The following is a 12,379-nucleotide window of genomic DNA, read 5'->3' as shown; positions in this document are numbered from 1 at the left end:
GTTGCACGATTATGAAGAAACTGGCCCCAACAAATGTTGTCAAAAAGTGCTTGAACACCCTCTAGCACACTGAGAGCTTCAAAAGACTCTCTATGGAGGAACTTTGTTGATTTAACCTTGTGCTTGTTAGAGACAAGAAAGTCATATGTTTTGTGGTGTTCATGATTCAACAAACGAAATGGGGGGGGGGGGGGTCATTAGATTTGCCTTTCGACCCACCCTTAGATGAACTAGGTCCGGTTTTGGCACGCTTAGACATTGTGGCACGGGACAAAATTTGAAAAAAATAATTTGCCAAGGACCAGCGAACGTACGCTCGGAATCTTAAAACCCTAATTTTTGGGTTAAGCACTATAAAAGGAATATAATGGTTCTCACCCTAGCCTCCATAAACACTCTTTCATCCTTAGAAGCCCTAGATAGCCGTTCCACCTCCATTGTTGGGTGTGTTTAACCTTGGAAAGCTTGTTTTGGAAAAGGAGAGCGAAGAAGAATAAATAGGAAGTTCTCAAGGAAGGAGTGGGGTGGCTGGAGCTCATAGATCTGGAAAGGGATCATCTTCTAGAGCCCTTCTGAGGTAAAAAGTCTCTAGCATGACAATTATATTGTGTAGATCTATGTGTTGTGAAGTTTTGACATCATTCTTGTCCCAAAAACCTCATCTTGATGCATGATTCGAGTTGGCTGAGATTAGCTATCCTTTTAGACCTTATGAGACGTCTTGAGTAAGAAAAATGAGGTCCCAAGGGCTTTGGTTCTCTAATATGTGATATAGATAGGTCTTAATGGATTAAGACCTTGGATTATGAGCTTTATGGACGTCCCAAGTGATAAAGTTTGAGACTTTATGGATCCTAGGCTTGTTTGGTCGATGGATCTGAAGTTTGGGCTTAAGAGCTTAAGCCATTAACGACTTATGAGGACATTTAGTTCAGCGACTTTACGCCCCGCATAAACTGATGTATGCCCCGCTTACTCACCATTCTTCATGTACGTTTAGCGTACATTGAAGTACGCCCTGCGTAATCTGTCTGTATGTATCATAATTTTGGGCCTTATTTGATTGGGATGTCTATGGACTAATAAAGCTTGGGCTGGACTGAATGGTATGGATGGAGTATTTTGGGCCCAATAATTATTATGGATCTTGGATCTAGGCCCATTTGTAGAGGTGGGCCCAATTTAGTAAATTGGGCTAATATTGGGCTTTGTATGAGAATTTAACTTTGGTCCTTGGCCCAATAAGAGGATGATGGACTTGATGAAGTGTGGTGGGCCTTAGTCATGGATCAAATTTAGTTAAGGGTAAGTTGGTCAATTTACCCTTGGAAGGATATTGTGATTAATCTAATAGCTATTTCTGCTATTTTGGCTAGTTCGGGATTTTCGGTGAGTCGGTGATTCGGGAATCTGCTTCTTCAGTTCAGAGTTTCGGCAGTTCCGTCGTTATCCGTCACACCAGCGAACGTATAGTTCACTAACACCTACAGGTTGCGAGCCTGCTAGCATTCCACTGGACTATCTAAAAAGGTATGTGGTCGTCATCTAGACTCCGCTAGATGACAACAACAACAACAACAACAACAACAACAACAACATCGATGCCTCTCATCATTTTAACACACACCAACTATTCCATCTAACCTTGTTATACCTAACATATTTATAGATAAAAATACATATATATAATTTAAATCATTTTAAAAAATGTATAAAACATTCATTCAAACACCCATCTCAAATAAAGGAACAATATAATTACACATAGCACGTATTTTATAGTAAATACTTCATATCTATGTGTAAGATGAAAGTGACTACACATTCAATTGATTTAATGATAATTGGGCAGCAGTTCGTTTCTTAAAATGATCATTTTCGATGAAACCGGGAGCTTTAATGAAAAACCGAGCCTTGTGAAGGTTGAGCATCAAACCAAAAAGATAAATTTCTCGGGGTATTCGGGCACTTCGGGACGTTCTTTGGGTGTTAGGTATGATCTTGGGGATTCAGGGGATGTTGGAATAGCTTAAATATAGATTTTGGGGTGAAAAGTGTGAATTTTGGAAAAGTAAACCGGGAGGATTCGCACCTCCTATATAGGGTGAGAAGCGTCAGCCGAAGGGGGGGGGGGGGAGGAAGGAGCACGTGGCTCGCATTTAAGGGAGGAGCATATGGCAGGTGCGAGGCGAGGGTCCAGGCGTCAGAAGGAGAGGCTGCATTTCGTGACTCAGCAGCTTTGGACACGGGGCTCTTCGTGGGCGAGGGTGACATGGCTGAAGCCTGGCCATGCGAAATTTCTCGGATTTTGGGATTTTCTCGGATTTTGTGCCCCAAACTTCAAAAATCCATAACTTTCACATACGAGCTCCATTTTTGACGTTTTTTATATGCACGCGTAGGTGAAATTATGCTATACAAATTTCATTTAGACTCCGTTGGCTAATTTTGAATTTATTTTTAATATTATTATTTTTAACTGTTCGGGACAGAAAAATCCGTTAAAAATTCATAACTTCTTCATCCGACGTCTGTTTTCGTCTGTCTTTTTACCGTTGTAGTACTATTGACGAGACCTTCGATTCTCGTTTACGTTGTATCGGCTAAAAATCACTCGTTCCAAAATTCGAATATTTAGCTGTTTACTACTAAGTTGAAACTTAGAAAAATCGTAATTTCCTCATATGAAGTCAGATTTAGGCATTCTTTTGATGCACGCTCTCGGTTTAACGAATACTACGACTTTCATTTAGATCGCTAAGGCTAAAAAGCATTTTATTGTAAATTCACTTTTTACGTCACACAACGTCATGTCGGTTCTGTCGCTAAACTTCGACAGGTCATAACTTCTTCGTCATAACTCGGATTTCGGTATTCTTTATATATCCGAAATCCTTATTTCAACCATTACAATTTTCTTTAAAGATATAGGCTTTATCTAACGTTTATTTTTTATGCTTATTTTTATCATTAACTAATTAAATTGTAATAATTAAGCATAAACCACATAATAATCAAATAATACATCTCTATTATTTCAAAACAAGTTACAAAGGTTAGCCTAGACTATTACATCATAATTAGTGCCTAGCCTAGAAATACGGGCATTACAGCTAAAAACGAAACTAAACTAGAAAAAAGAAACATTTACTAACAAATCTAGATAAACTAAACGAATGAGATGATTCACAATCTTCAAATCTCCAAAAGTCACTGAAAGGTATCAGAAAATCGCCTTCCGAAGGGTATTCTGCCATCTGAAATCATCTTTAGAAAGTTATTATGCCATCTGGAATCGTCTAACTCTTGAATATGACAATGAGGGTCGTATGTATATGCGAGACGAAAACTTCCAGAGAAAGAAACCAAAAAATGGGATTGCATATTTTTGAATTTTTTCCAGATTTGCCTCTAATTGATGTAGGGTGTTTTTTTTTCAACATTTCTAGAGCTTTGGGCCATTTATGCGATTGCAGGTATGCCATATGCAATTGCAAGTTTTGAGTTTTTACTTCAGATGACTTCCAGATGACTTATTCTGACCTTGGGAAACTTCATGGCAAACATGCGATCATACTTGTGATCGCGTTTTTGGCCTATGTAATCGTAGATTAGGCCTTTTTCACAAACATGAAAGTCGTCTGAAATTATGTCTAGTTTTCAAAAAAATTTGAATCTCTTCAATTGGAGTTACGGTTCATAAGATATGGTCAAAATACTGATAGGGGGTCAAAGCTGTCAACAACATCCTTTAGCTTCAGATTGTAGCAATCTATCTTCGTATGATCAACTCGATTGAATGCTTCTTGACCAAAACATCTTCCGAGCACTCATCAACATACTCCTTCAGTTCCAAGTCCATTTAGGCTCCAAATATGCATCTAACTGCTCCCAAAGTACTACTTTACTCGAACTATCTGAAATTAACACAAAAATGCTAGCAATACGGGAATTCTAATAAAAGACATGACCTATAAATTATTTAGACAAATGGCATGCAAATGTACAAAATATGATGTTGAATGATAATAAAAACTACCCTAAAAGATGCATAAAATGGCATCTATCGGATAAATGGAAACAAAAATTAAAAACTAAATCTTAAATTAATCATATAAAAAGTCGAAGTCTTTTTCACATCTAAAAACTATGGTTTTTAGCCAGATGTCACACCCCCAAACCGAATTGGTGGAAACATTCGAGGGCAGAGGACGTTATGTATAGTATCACAACAATACATAATAGTAAACAAGCAACAACATCATCCATTGCATTAATAATATAATTTAATACAAGTGTGTTTTGTATAAAAGTAAGACACCAAAAATGAATGATCAAAATAAAGACGAGTCTTGAAAGCTCTATCTTCTCAAAACCTGGCATTGGTACATGTCTACTGATGACCTGAGAATACAAGTTATAATGAAAGAGAGGATCAACATTTAAGCTGGTAAGTTCATAATATTTTAGTATCAATGTTGTAAGTTTGAAGAAAATGTTTGTATATGTTGGTATATGTGTTGTATATGTAGTAAATGTTTGTTACACCTAGAAAATCCAATATTTTCTACTAAAAAGTAGCCTTCTACCAAGTTCCAAATGTTCTATGTGTTGTTTGTTTGTATAAGTGTGTATATTCCCAAATGTGACTATCATTACCAAAAATATAGTTTTACATTACCGTTTATGTGAGAAGATCACAATGTGAATGCAATGGGAAATTTATAAAATACTATAGTATTGTATATAATAACTACTGCTATACTAACTACCTTAGACCAATTATTAATTAAGGTAAAATGTGATATTATGTTAACCATACTTGATCGACTAGTAAGACACGACACTCGATGACGTCGAAATGGTATGACATCTGTCACCGTAGACCTGCAGGTCCCACTGTAGCTAGCAGCAAGGTGTAGGACGACCAGTCCTGTATAGATCTATACACAAATTCACGCTCTTACTCGAGGAGACTCTGGTTAAAAAACGTGACACGGCAGAAGATTACCATGCCATGAAGTAGTGGCTCACATTAATGTTATAGTATTCTAGTGTTTGTATAGTATGTTCTAGTGTATTGTATGTTCTAGTGTATAGTATGTTCTCTCTGTAATAGTGTATAGTATGTACTCTTGTATAGTATAATGTATGTTCTCTTAGTTTCTCATCATAATATATTCTTTATGTTTCTCGTAATAGTAAGTTTGTATTGAATCATGAATGAACTGACTCTTGTATGTTTCATTGTACTAAGAATAGTGAGTAGTAATATCCTAAACTATACCTATTATAGTTTGCTAGTAATGTTGTTTGAATGATTGGGTGTGTTGAACTAAGATAAAATCTGTTATATCTATATACATATACATAATATATAACCAAGGTTCAAACGACACTAGGACAAACAACCGAACACTCTTAGTTTCTCATCATAATATATTCTTTCTGTTTCTCATAATAGTAAGTTTGTATTGACTCATGAATGAACTGACTCTTGTATGTTTCATTGTACTAGAAATAGTGAGTAGTAATATCCTAAACTATACCTATTATAGTTTACTAGTAATGTTGTTTGAACGACTAAGTGTGTTGAACTAAGATAAAAGTTGTTATATCTATATACATATACATAATATATAACTAAGGTTCAAACGACACTTGGACAAACAACTGGATACTCTAAGTCCACAACCAAACAAGGAACATGAATTAAAACGAGTTATCAGTCTTGAGTCCTTTCAACCCTACTTATATAACTATATCTTTATAGACATGATTTTGACAATATATAAGTTTGAAAGAGTTTAATAAAAGAGTTAACATAAAAGGAGTTTTAATTATTTAAAATAATAGATGACTTGATGTCATTTTATGAAATGTTTTAAAGAGTTTGTTTGGTAAACAGTTTTGAAGTATTTGAAACCCATTTGTTTGTTAGTTATTAATCGCATGTGATTGATATAATAACTATAATGATTTCAACTTGTATCCCCTCCCCCCTAAAAAACATTTAAAATCATTTGAAAGGTAGATTAAGGGGTATGAACTCACCTGCAGTGAGTGATACGAAATGAAAGATCGGTTTGTAGGATGCTAAGTGTCAAGTGAAGACTTGAGCACAATAGATCCTAATAAGCATATAATGACACATATATGTATATAATTAGTGTTTAAACAACTAAACATGCGAGGAAAAACAACCTAGGACATAGGAAACACTTAGATTGAAGTGCTAGAAGTACCAAGGGTTGCATATAATGGGTGTATGGCCATACATTGGCATGTACGACCAAAATAGTGTGTTTCATGTGTGTGTATGACCAGAGTGTACGGCCTAAATGGGTGTGCGGCCGCACACTCATGGTGAATCATGCCAATGAGTGATTTAAAGTCTTATTAAGCATCTAGGAAGTGTGTTTTGACCAAAACTTAGCCTTAGTGGAAGTTTATTACCATTGTGGACCTCACAAAGGGTATGTACGGCCACACAAAGAGTGTACAACCGTACACCCTTGATGATCATGTAAAAAGGGTCAAAAGTATATCCTAAGTCTCTAACTTGCATCCCCTAAGTGTTCTTGATCATGTGCTTAGCATAGAACATGAGTTTGAAGCCAAATAACACTAAACATAGGGGTGTACGGCCACATGGGGTGTATACGGCCGTATACTCCTTGATGATCATGGTTTGGATGATTTCTAATGGTCTTAACTAGTAAGTAACAAGCATGAGGAGTGGTACTTACGATATAGAAGCCTTTAGGGGTGTTTGAGGTCCAAAACCTTAGTAGGTGTTCTTGGTGTTCTTGGAGAACACTTGAAGATCTAAACAAAAGGTGTAATTTCATGGATGAAGTCATGAATCCTTACTAGATGATGTAATGAATCAACAAAACAAAAGAAGTAACATTTACAACTTGAAGATCTAGATGAAAATCGGAATGATACTTGAGAGAAAAGTTGATTTCTTGGCTTAGAAGTGTGAAAGGAGGTAAATGAAGGCTAACACTCTCATTTATACATGAGAATGTACAGTTGGGATGGGTGTACGGCCGCACACACCTCATGAAGGGGTGTTTGGCTCATTTGAAAGGTGTTGAACTCAAATACACTCATCCCTAGCCCCATACCGTTGATTATACTAGGCTTGGAACACTCAAATTGACTCTAAACAATGCTATAAGACAGCAAAAAAACGAGCCTGACCTTGATTGATTTGAATAACTGAATAAGGTAGAAATTTCGGATTGTCAGACCAGACATGGCAAAAAACATATTTAAACAATAAAAATATTATTGTAACATAACAACGATAAAAACTAAACCTACTGTTCAAGTCACATTCTTCAGATCTTCATAGCTCGTCGAAAATTGCCAAAAATTTGTCTAAAATGGTCGCGCAACAATTTTACTTGATAGGAAGTCAGGAAAGGAATTTATAGGCAACAAGTATTGTCAGATCTTCATACGAAGCCAGGAAGGGTATTCATAGGGTCAAATTTTTGGAAATGCAAAAAGTACGAAAAATATGAAAAATTCGGAAAAATGTTCGAAACTGACTTTTAATGAAGTACAATGTCATTTCAGGACTTCAAGACCAAAACGCGATTGTATAATGGGAAAATATGGTAGCGTAATGCTTTCGAAGGGATAAAAGTTTATTTTTCGGCATTTTGTATTTTTAAGTTGTCCAAAAATGTTGTGAAGTGAAAATATGATTGTGTAATGAGTAGTGTAAATTCGTAAATGTGAAATCCGGACACAAAATTCTTCAGTTTTAGCAAAATTAATCCAACTTCCTAAAAACGATATGAAAGTATGAGTAGTATATAAATTCAATGTTTATGCCGCTTTTTCCTCATGATTATGCATGCACTCACACACATTAAAGGAAATTGGTCGAAACAGCACTGGCCTCTTCATGGGGAAGTCAGGGTTAAAATGGTCAAGACGCCCTTCAAGGGAGAATTAGTTACTGTTAAAATGGTGCTACGAGTACTTGCATGTTTTTATTTTTATTTCATTATCTTCTAACATTCTTTACGCGAACTGCTACAGTGCATGTTCAACCATGACACAGCTGAACTATGTTATTTTATTTTTAGTTCATTATCTTCTACCATTAAGAAGAACCAAAGAATAATTTAAGTCTGTTACGGATTCCACTAGCATCCGACTTTTGTGCACCACATAAAAAAACATTATTTTTATGAAAAGGTCATCTCAGAGAAATAAAATCATGTCACATACTAGAAAGTCATTTCACAGGTTACAAAAATTCACATACAAAAAGTCATTTCAAAATTTATATGTCATTTCACACCTTTTTTTCATATAAAAAACATTTTTTGTATGACAGTCATAAAATCATTTCACTAAACAAGTCTCTAAATTTATATGTCATTTCATAAAAATAAGAAACACATCAATCATATTAACAATCATAAAAATTAAGCACACTTTACCTAAACAGTTAGTAATTCAATCAGTAAGCATAACCAACATCCTAAACAAGACCAACATAATCTTCACCAAAAACCAAGAAGATCATACAAGTAAAATGATCTCAAAATCAAAATAACCACCACAACATCGTTTTTATGAAGATTCTCCACCACCCGACTCCACCATAAGACTTCTCGCTGGAGGAAAAAGAGCCACCGCACCTTTTTCTGGATTCACATACTTTCTGTACACCGCCTTCAGCTTTGTCTCACTAGCACACGCATGGAAATTCACCAAACTCTTTGCACAATCCCTATTTTTAACACAAATACAGTTCATCTTGTGAGATTTAAGATCATTCTTGAATTTAAGTTGATTTCTGGAAGAAAAAAAAAATTTGTATAACCATTTTCAGAGTAAAAGATCAAATTTCTTGAATTTAAATTCTACCCATGTGCAAAACACAATTTCTCAAACAAAAAACCAACTTTTTCTAAAAAAATTAAAACCCATGTCAAAACACACACCCTTATTTCCAGTAAGAACAGTTTTCTTGAAATAACGATAAAACTGATGAAAGATAAAAAAAAACACTATTTTTGTAATAAAAACACCCCCCAATAGCTCTCTAATTCAATACCCATGTCAAAAAAACACTATTTTTGTAATAAAGATCAAAACTTTCTAAAGAAATTCAATACCCAAGTAAAAAAAACCTCCCTTTAGTAAATCTTGAAAACAAAGATTAATTTTTTAAAAACATTTTCATATCAACATGACAAAAAACACTCACCTTAGTTCATCTTCAGAGTACCCAGTATGATACTTGAGTGTCCCAGTCCACGCAGGAGTCTTATTCAGTGTACACCTGGCAGCATAAACAGCTGAAGCAGCAAGCTTCGAATGACTATTCCCCATAACAATCGAGTAATGAACCAAACCCAACTCAGTCAAGAAAAACACCATATTCTCCATCTAAAATCCAACAAAAACACAAATAAATATCAACATTTCACAATTCATATGAAAAAAGGTTAATTAATTCTTTTCAAATATACATACCTCGACATCACTAGGAACAGAAGCTTTTGTATACCTAACAAGAAACACATACGGAGTAGGAACAGTCAAATACCACCCCAAAACACCAAGAACAGCTTTCTCCATTCCCAAAATCTGCTCCCTTGTATACGCATTATCCGATATTGCAATCAAATCATTCACTTCAGGAGGCCAAATCTCTTCATACTTACAAGCAATTAACATTGCACTGATTCCAACCAACTGAAGTTCTTTTCTGGGAACTGTCCTCATTGAGAGGTATCGGTCAACGATGTTGACTGTGAGGTAAAGACTTTCTGGCATGAGTTCGAATTTCCTGTGAACTTCAATTAACCAGTCGACTAAAATAGCCCTCATTTTGGCGTTGAGATCGGGTTGTGAGTTCATGTAGTCTCGTAATCCACCTTCTGTTTCTGTGAGTTTGTAGAATTTGTAGATGTCTTCTACGTATTCTACTTCTGCTAGTTCATTGTTGATGTCGGATTGGTCGATGTTGATGATTGGATCTTTTGGTCTTGTTGTGATCCCACATGCAACCTGAACAAAATAGGCAAAAAAAGATTTGAATTTAGATAAAGTCAAATAATGTGTATGTACTTTATATGTTTTAAGCGGTATCTGAAAGAAACAGTTTCAAAGTTATAAATAAAAGCATGTACTTTATTTACCCATAAGTGAGAAGCAATTTGAAAGTTATAAACAAGAGAAATTAAGGTTTCAAAAGAACAAACCTTGCTACGAGCAGTGAGGACAGAGGTGAGTGACTTGGTGGGCTTTTTGAGTTTTCTTCTTGGAGTTTCTTCATGTTTTTTCTGGGCCACATCAGCATTGCTGGCTTCTTCTTGTGGTTTCTGCATTTAGGTTGAAAGAAAACCAAAAGAAGAATGTTTTAGACACATAGAAATTTTATTTGCTGGTTTGATTTATCTTAAACTAGAAAACTTGAAATGGGTGGTACCTTGGAATTCTTATCTACAGCTTGAGCATTTGCAACCAATTGGGCTCTAAAAGTTCTGATAAGAATCATCAAAATGTCATGAAAACCAAATCAAGAATTAAGAAATGTAGGATCAAATTAGGGGAGGGGAGGGGGACAAACCGTGTAATGGGACGAGTGATCTGAAGTTGGGGCTTTCCTATTTCATTAAGGGTTGAAGCAGGCACAAGATTTCCAATGTCACCAAGGGCTCTCCTGTTTCTTCTTTCTCCTTGCACTGGGTTCTTCTGGTTAACATCTGCTACATAAAGAATCATAGTCAATCAAGATGTAATGGGAAGTCACAGAATTCGACTCAAACATGAAACGAAGACCCAAAAAAACTTGAACAATCTTGATGAACATATTCACTAAAAGCCAGTTTTTTCTGATGAAACAAGCTCAAATTTTGAAATGATTCATGATTTATCAAAATGTAGATCTCAAACTTTGGACATGAATCCCTTTTATAAAACGATAAAGAACAAGGAACTATATGATAGCATAACTCAAACCACTTCTGTTAATTAGAACAACAGAATCACTTAAATTCACAGTTCACATTCAATACAACAAAATAGAGCAGTGAGATAAAGTATATTAATGAGTTACAGAACCCTAGATCTCAAAATTAGAGAGAAGTTTTCCTAAAACAACATAAGAACGACCATATTTCGAAACATATTCATCAGATGTCTCATGAAAAAAACAATCGTATCTCATATACTAGAAAGTAGTTGTTACTTTTAAGCATAAATTCGCTAAAACCCACATTCGATAGTCAAAATTACAAAATCAAACCTCTATTTGCCTGTTGAATCGGAAGAACAGTTTCATTGGACGCCATTTCTTCGTCTTGTTCTTGATTATGACCAAAAACTCCTCCAATACTCGTCAAGATCGACGATAAAAACGTCTGGAGACGGCTATTGTTTGCCTCCCCTTCTTCTGAGTTTTTGGTAGCCACGGTATGATCGAATATGACACTTCTTCAAGTTCTTTCTCTCTTGTAACAATTGCAATTTCTACCAGTTTCGTATTTTAGGGTTTGATGAAGTAGATGAATGTTTGTGAGGGTTTTAATCGGCGTTGAATTGAAGACAACGCGCCCTTCCTTTTATAAACGGTCGTATATTTCAATTTTGAAATCTGTCCGTTGGTGTATTAGTAATGCATTTTTGTGAGTTTAACGGTAATATTCTTATTTCTTGCTTTATACACTTCCTCTTTTACCCTCTCATGAGTAACACACGTGACCGTTGGTGTAAAAGAAATTCCTTTCCCTTTCTTTAAATAAATTGAATCATCAATTATAGATATTTTTATATCGTTAGATTAAGTATATATATTGGTTCTGATGTTAATACTTAATAGCAGAAATAATCAAGTTAATATTAGGATAAGTACATGGTACAATGAATCTCAAGTTATTAATATTTAAAGGCTAAAGTCTAAAATGTCACTCTTCATTTAATTTGTTTTTTTTTAAGTCAATTAATAGACCACAATATTTTTTGTTTCTTTTTTCACTAAGGTTATTAATTGTTTTTTTTTTTTACGATCTAACTTTTTGAGTATCTAAAGTTACTTATATTTTTTCACAATTTATTTTTATTATTTTTGGAAGAATTTCATATATGTACTTCCTAAATCTCAAAATATCATATTTGATCAGTTTAATTTTTCAATATCATAGTTACTATTTATCAACCTTTAAAATATCATATTTATCAAAATCTTTTTTATAATATTTTTAATATTTTATAATCATTTTTATACCTTAGACGTATTATAATAATTAAAAGAGTTAACTATATTATCCTTACTTTTATGATAATGGAATGTGAACTTCTAAATTGTTGGAATGTCGCACTCTTGACAAACAAAAAGATT

General features: G+C 34.7%; 1 protein-coding gene across 2 annotated transcripts; it reads right to left on the bottom strand.

Moving 5' to 3' along the window:
• Positions 1-8,417: 8,417 nt before the first annotated feature.
• On the bottom strand, positions 8,418-11,600 carry LOC145037583 (G2/mitotic-specific cyclin S13-7-like). 2 transcript variants are annotated; one of them, XM_078986277.1, is made up of 7 exons: positions 11,288-11,600; positions 10,610-10,748; positions 10,469-10,523; positions 10,242-10,361; positions 9,511-10,047; positions 9,242-9,423; positions 8,418-8,761 (listed from the first exon to the last, which is right to left on the bottom strand). In XM_078986277.1, the coding sequence occupies exons 1-7, from the start codon at positions 11,331-11,333 to the stop codon at positions 8,602-8,604; spliced, it is 1,239 nt and encodes a 412-aa protein (XP_078842403.1). In that variant the 5' UTR covers positions 11,334-11,600; the 3' UTR covers positions 8,418-8,601. The 2 variants fall into 2 exon arrangements, with proteins under 2 accessions (XP_078842403.1, XP_078842404.1); XM_078986278.1 differs by having other exon boundaries at positions 10,610-10,745.
• Between the last annotated feature and the right edge of the window lie 779 nt (positions 11,601-12,379).

This window comes from Lactuca saligna, chromosome 3 (assembly GCF_052625555.1).
Source record: "Lactuca saligna cultivar CGN05327 chromosome 3, ASM5262555v1, whole genome shotgun sequence".
Taxonomy (NCBI): domain Eukaryota; kingdom Viridiplantae; phylum Streptophyta; class Magnoliopsida; order Asterales; family Asteraceae; genus Lactuca; species Lactuca saligna.
This window is presented reverse-complemented; position numbering and strand designations above follow the sequence as displayed.